General features: G+C 40.4%; 2 protein-coding genes across 5 annotated transcripts in view; one reads left to right on the top strand and one right to left on the bottom strand.

Annotated features, from left to right (window-relative positions):
• Positions 1 to 557, top strand: part of Karl (lipocalin/cytosolic fatty acid-binding protein Karl) — a 3,901-nt gene extending 3,344 nt beyond the window's left edge. Inside the window, exons 3-4 of the mRNA XM_018026466.2 lie at positions 44 to 215; positions 303 to 557. Of these exons, the coding sequence (XP_017881955.1) occupies positions 44 to 215; positions 303 to 462 (332 nt within the window). The 3' untranslated portion in view covers positions 463 to 557. The remainder of the gene's footprint in view (positions 1 to 43; positions 216 to 302) is intronic.
• A 60-nt stretch (positions 558 to 617) lies between these two features.
• The window catches only part of LOC108626135 (peripheral plasma membrane protein CASK), a 26,056-nt gene continuing 19,663 nt past the window's right edge, over positions 618 to 7,010 (bottom strand). For 3 of the 4 annotated variants that reach the window (XM_026814572.1, XM_026814571.1, XM_026814573.1), the window contains 5 exons: positions 5,332 to 5,451; positions 5,129 to 5,245; positions 4,910 to 5,017; positions 4,508 to 4,683; positions 3,966 to 4,145 (listed from right to left, as the gene is read on the bottom strand). In XM_026814572.1, coding sequence (XP_026670373.1) covers positions 3,966 to 4,145; positions 4,508 to 4,683; positions 4,910 to 5,017; positions 5,129 to 5,245; positions 5,332 to 5,451 — 701 coding nt within the window. Of the gene's footprint in view, positions 4,146 to 4,507; positions 4,684 to 4,909; positions 5,018 to 5,128; positions 5,246 to 5,331; positions 5,452 to 7,010 lie in introns of all 4 variants that reach the window. The other variant, XM_026814570.1, reaches the window with a different exon arrangement.

The raw sequence follows: 7,010 nt of genomic DNA, 5'->3' as shown, positions 1-7,010 counted from the left end.
TATAATTAAAAAAAGTATATAAATATTCGTTTATATTCTGCAGATGAAGGAGTGTACAACACGTATGTGTTGGACTCTGACTACAAATCGTGGGCATTGTTGATGCACTGCGCTGAGCAGAGCAAAAGTCCTCGATACTTATCTAGTTTCATCATGAGTAGAGAACCAAGCTTGGGAGCTAATGTTATTTCTTATCTGCGTGAAAAACTGCCGAGGTAACTACGATAGGAAACTTCAGTCTGAGCTTTTATTTTAATTTCTATGATCGTGCTATTTTACAAATAATTAATTTCTCCGTAAAGGTACGACATCGATTTAGAATACGTGTTCTCAATGGATCAGGAGAATTGCAATAAGACGGAGAGTTCGGAACTGGATATGTTACTACCACCATCGGTATTGGCAAGAAGAAATAATGCCACGCGGAAGCATCCGTTAAAAAGGAAGCATCGACACGTCTAAATTATGTAGTATTATATATAATAAATATGTACAAAAAATATGAATGCTTTTGAAAAGTGAACATCGTGATTATTAAACAATATTTATAATTTTTACCCGCTCTGTCATTTTCATCCAGTTGTTTCGTGTTAATAGGGGGATGGTGAAACACAAGCTTCTTAGACACTTCGGGCTAGTTTTATTAATTCAATTAACAACGTGTTATAATATTCTTAGTCTCTTTTTCTTATTTATAATTACATAATTATAATGAACCGTTATTGTTTTCTTTAGACCCGTCGTCTTTCAACATCTTAGCGTAGCTCATCCAAAGTCGCGGGCACACACTTGCAGGAGCACGTAGGATCGTCGATCGATGATTCGCGAGGTCATCGTCGTCATTTATCTCTTTTTCATCATCACCACCAACCACCACAATCATCGTCACCGTTTTAATAATCGTTATCGTGACAGCCGTCGTCAGATAATCATCCAGGGCACCTAGTACTTAACTTTACTGGATATGGCAGCTACAACTTATAAGAAATATTACAAAATCACTGAAAATTCGTTCTCCTTGCATATCTCGAGTTGTCTATCATTCACGCAAAACGATCATACCCGACACGGATCTCCTCGCGGAGGTTTCCTCTTTCTCACGCGTTCCGCAATAATCTATGTCGTAGTTTTCTCGGCTTTCTCACACTCTCTCAACAGATTTTTCAGACTTGTGTCTTCGTGTGTAACGCGGTGGGTCTGCAGCTCGACGATTCCGCTATCGAATAAACGTGTCGCGTCTCAATAAATGTTAATTACACGCTCGACGACTAATATTAATTGTGTCTCGAATAGGAAGAACGTAGTAAAATCTATGCGTTCCTTCGTAGTTGTGTATATCGTTTATATGGTACGCATGTAGCTTGTGTATACCGTGTGTGTATGTGTATGTGTGTGTGTATGTGTGGTTTGTGTGCGCGCGCGGGCGTATGTTTCTCTCGAGTTCTTTACAAGTTAGTTGAGCCGTGATTTGAACAAGTTCTGAATAGAAGCCGCGCGATAGTTCGATCACAACGCAGAATCATCAGCGGATGCAATAACGCTTCACACCATACCCGTACTTACGTACTTACACGCATTCACTCCCTCGCTCTACGGGCTGCATTATGCAAATTTCCTATTTAGTCTCCTAATAATTTAGTCATTTAATTAGTTACACAATTAATTTATTGAATCGTTTGTAATTAATTATCTATTTATTACATTTGTTTCTCGTGAAACCACGTTACTTCTTCGTACGTGTATTTATACTCTGTCTATGTGTTTTCTTGTATGTACGTGTATGTACGTTCCGTAAACGTCTACAAGTGTGTCGCTGCAGTTGAATCTGTGTACGTGTTTTGGAGTTTCGTTTAATTTCTCATTTTTCGCCTTCCTCCTTCTTTAATACAAGACGGTGTATAGTATTACTTCGTATAGTTGGTAGATCTATCTATTTACTTGAGTTTACGTGTTATAAATATCGTATAGTAAATCGCGTTTCCTTCACTTCGTCATTCGATTATGCGCTTTGTACGAGGGTGCAATGCGAACCGAGTGATATTACAGTCGACGTGTGTGTTACGTGTGGTGGTCGCGTGTCGAAACGTAATCCCGTATTTGAATATAGTTCGCTGATAATCACCGGCCGTCCCTAAAACGTTCGCTCCATGCGTTTCAACTCGAACTCGGAACGCGATAAGTAGTTGTGAATTTGATGTCCATTCGGTAAAGGCATAAATGCAACGCACGGTACGACGTCCTAGATTCAGCGAAGAAATAAGAATAGCAAGGACAGTTTAGTCTGGAAATCGAACTGATCTCAGTTTACGGAGGAAAAGAAAGTGAAGAGGGGAAACGGTAGCTAAAGAAGGGCAGCGCTTGCGCATATAATTTACGAATAGTTCATCGCGGGACGAACACCCGTCAGATGTCAGAAGTACTAGACGAAATCGGCGAAGTTTCTCTACTGCTTAAAGTTACAGGTAAACGACTAGCCGTCGATAGTCCGGTTATCCTTCAATTTGAACAGACGAAGATTGACGATTAACGGTGGGATAGCGGCGGCGGACTATCGGACGGCGCGGTCCTAGAGCTCCTTTTTTTCATTTTGTGTAAATAGTTATAAGAGAGTACGATAGGAGGCAAATACAGCTTACGGATAGTCGATTGACAGATTCTTCTCCTTCAGTTTTAAGAACCACAACCGTGTCCACTCGGTCAACATTCGTGAACAATTCGAACGACCGTTCGACAGTTTTTGATCCTCTTGTGTACGTACGATCTTCGGAAGGCAAACGTTGTCGTGCTCTCGGTGCTCCTCCTCGAATTCTCGTTCTTTTTGGGGCAACAACTCGAATCGTTACCATTGTATCTCTACGTACAGACCGCACAGACTGACGAAACTAGCGATAAATTCGTGTACGCGCACTATACGTGGCACGAGGAATGTCTGGGTAAAATGCAAGAAATAAGAGATCACAGAACGGCGAGAGAACGGAACGGGACAGCGTAACGATGCGGAGAGAGGAAGAGAGGAAACTGCGTGACCGAAATAATCGCGGGGAAACGAACTCCGTCGTTAACCCACTTGCAGCTGAAACGCATACGTCATTATGTTCTTGGACCACGTTGGAGATGTCAATGTTGTTCGTACCGTGTAAGGAAACATCACGCGTTAGGCGAAAAATTGACGATGTTAATGTGAGATGTCGAATTCGTTTGTCGATCGTTAAGTTCCCTACGTTTTCGTGCTCAAACAAAAGTTCGATAACATTTGAATATGAACGACATGCACCATTCATCCACGCGAGCAATGCAAATGGGTTAATCACTGCTCGTCGAAATTGATTAACATTAACCGAGGCGATACATGAAATCGTATTGCTTACGTATACCGAAGAAGCGACGTTGGTTCTCTGGAACTTATATATGTATATCGAAATCGAAACGCATTTACGTATCTTGCTCTGGCTGCTTTTTGATTGTCGTATTCCGCGCCTCGGGATAGAACATGTTTCCAATTGTCGGTCCCGTCTCTTCGGCTCTCTCCGCGAACTCCGATAACAATCAACGACGATCCAATCGATACAGTTAGGGGGAATATTAATGAATATTAATGAAAAAAGTCGATGAACACACGGTCGAAGTCACGCATTCCAGTCGAGATCTCGTACGCTGTAGATCAATCGAAGAATTGACGGAAAATTCGTTCGTTCGATTGGTCCGACGTGTTTCCACGCGCCTGGGCCACTCCCGGGTCAACCACGATGGGTGATCTCCCGCGGCACACCGCGAATTCTTTGCAAACAGGCGTGTCGCTTTTTTTTCTATTTTTCTCTCGCTTTTTTCTTTCCTTTCGATCGCGTGGCCGCGGCAAAGCGATCGCAAACGGACCGGTCGTTCGGTGGATCGCGATTCGATGATCACTGTCTCACATTCGACGAGCCATTGCAGTTGGTGATCTGACGGATTGGCGAGGTTCGCTGTCAGTAGACCCAGGACACGGGCACCCATTGAGGTGTCGTGTGCACGCGTTCAATCGCTGCTTCCAGCTGCACGATCGTCTCGTCGATCTCGTTGTTCACGATGGTCAGGTCGAAGAAATGGCCGTACGCCTGCTTCAGCGAGTCCGACTCTTTCGCCAGTCTTTCCAGGCTTCCGTCACACTGGAACGGTAATCGAATATTTTTAATAAAATGAGATATACTAAAAAAAACGTTGATTTTATTCTATACGAAAAGAGAGTGAAAATATTATAGCGCGCAGCGAGTTTTATTTGAAATTTTATTAAATTCTTTTATTCTATTTTGATATTAAAATCTTTGAAATTATTCCGAAAGCCGTTTGTATTAACTCGTGGCACGGTTTATTCCCGAAGCTAAATTCAATTGAAACGGAAGCGTGGAAGCTCCGTAATTTCGTCAACGGTCGATTAATCGCGCAATTAGTTAATCCGAGGAAGGTAGTTAGCCTGATTCCCTCGGGAAAACGCTAAGCTAGGCGAATCCGATCGATAATCATTACTTACGTCGGCGATATTTTGGAACTGCGGTGCCGCGATGAAAACGACGTAAGGCGCGAACTCCGCCGTGCGTAACACCTTCAACGCCTGCGGCTCGACGTCCAATATAGCCACCTTCCCCTCTTCGTGAATTTTTCTGATCGTCTCCAGCTTCGTTCCGTACATCGCGTTCTCATGCGTACCTGCACAGAAATATGATACATTTTTAAACCTAAAGTTCTGCACTAATCTACGATATTTACAATCTCAGAAAGAAAATTAATTATTCATATTCTTTTTCTAAAATTTTATTCTTTAACTCATGTCCAGAAATATGTATTTTTAATTTCAACTGATTGGAAAGTTTAATAAAATCTCGTAATCAATAAATAATTTTTAGATCAATGTATTTTACATGTATTTGCTTACCGTATTCGAGGTATTCATTGGAAGCAATATCAGCCATCATTTCATCGTGCGACACGAAGTAATAATTCCGACCATTTTCTTCGTCGTTTCGCGGAGACCTCGTTGTATCTGAAAAATAACATACGATATGAACATTTTATGCTGCACTCTCAAAACTTGTCAACATAATTAAAAACGTCCATGTCATGGAAATTGTACATTATCTTTGCTGACACTTACGTGGAATAGGATAGGCATATTTATCAGGATGCTTAGCAATAATTGTATTTTTTATCTGACGACGACCAACGCCATGAGCTCCCAGTAAGACTAACGTTTTCCGTTGGAATGCAGGATCTGTAACGAGACATATTACTGTGAAAATTTATGCTCTGGAAATAAACGAACTATGGACTTTACACGATTTAAACGCAAATACTCACAGGGAAGTTTAACGACCTCCTCGTAGGTGACCAGATCCAGCTGGTCAAATACTGCGTTGTGTTTCGCGAGATATTTATCCTTGTACTGCTTCTTCTTCCGGCCAAATATTGAGCAATTCACTGGAAGTTCAAGACAGATTACAAATCACTATAAAAAGAAACATTTAGAACGATGTATCCTGTAAAGCAATAATTTCTGGTCCCACTGACAAATCCCTGTAGAGTTTGTAGTTTCATCTCGAAGTCGTATGAATCACAAACGAATTTTGATTCATTGTACTTTATTCGCTATAAAATTCTGAACTATTTAATCGTTGGTAAAGTAAAGTAACTCTGCTCCAGTTCGAATAATTAAAGAAGTTACGTAATATTAAACTCTAAAGAGAACTGTGCACGTAGACTGTTAAGTAAGTATGCTTTTACGTTACATAGCAGTTACAACAGGTAGATAATACATAATCGACGACAGAAGGTAACTTTCCTCAGACGAGAACAGAAAATATATATAGTAACTTGTCAATCAACTGGTATGCCATTCAATAAACGTACGTTCCTTGAAATTCGTCGAAAGTGTACCACGTGTATCAGAGGCTGTTGTAAACACTCAACTATCTATTTATATATATATATATATTTATATATATGTGTATATCATCGCTAGTCAGCATCGTCTTCCTCGTACAAGAGCTAGGCATTTAACGCGCAAAAATATAAATGAAGAACAATACTACTTTCGTTAAATACATAATGTCAATCCACTGTGTAAGCGTATTCTCTCTAATGGTAAAGAGATCTCATTCAACCAGCCAGTTTACATAAAAGCCATGACCATAAAGGAGGGTGTGGGATTCCCATTGAGACGGGTGTTCCAGCAGGTCACAAGATGTAAAAGACAGAAGGTAATTACGTCGGATGTGTAACTCGTGTCTGTGAGAATCTCGAGAATCGGTGTCACCACCAGAGCATGATTATGGCAAGCGTGAACGACTTAATGATTGCAATAATTTCGCCAGTTCAAACTCGTTAAGAGGGCTCCCGACACCCAAGTACATATCATTTGACTGATTTATTCAGAATAATTCTGTTTTTTGTTTAGACAATGAAGCTGTTAAAAAATGACAAAGCGAAGTTCAATGGAAGGTGTGCAGAAAATCAAGTATAAAAAAAGTATTTAAACATATTTTACATAATAATATGAAAATACTAATAAATAAAAAAGGAAAATACGTGATTAATGATGTAATTTGAAATTAACACATTTGCAGTACTCGTGTTTCTCAGTAAATTTTGTTACTTAACGAGTTTCCGATTTTCTCCGAAACGGTGTAGAATTATATTCAAATTGGCGTTTCACAGATATTTCACGTTCAATGCCTGAGCATAATGATGCTGGAACGATGTGCTTGCGAGTGGTGTCGTGCGATCAAGCGTGAAGTGCGTGAAACGTTTAGCGAGAGCATGCATCGAAGCACGCCGTGTGAAAGCGTATTATGTGTTACGTTACATGGAGTAACTCGCTTGAAAGTAGAATAGTTAGAAAAGAAAAAAAGAACAGAAGAGTACTATATTGCTTTCTCAAAAACTTTATGGAGTAGCTTTCTCGTTACTGTACATAGCAAGTCAGTAAAGGGAAGTGAGCTGACGAGGTAAACTGCTTCTTAACGCTCGATATGTTATAC

The sequence above is a fragment of the Ceratina calcarata genome, unplaced genomic scaffold (genome assembly GCF_001652005.2).
Source record: "Ceratina calcarata isolate Rehan_Ccalc_2016 unplaced genomic scaffold, ASM165200v1 scaffold39.2, whole genome shotgun sequence".
NCBI lineage: Eukaryota > Metazoa > Arthropoda > Insecta > Hymenoptera > Apidae > Ceratina > Ceratina calcarata.
This window is presented reverse-complemented; position numbering and strand designations above follow the sequence as displayed.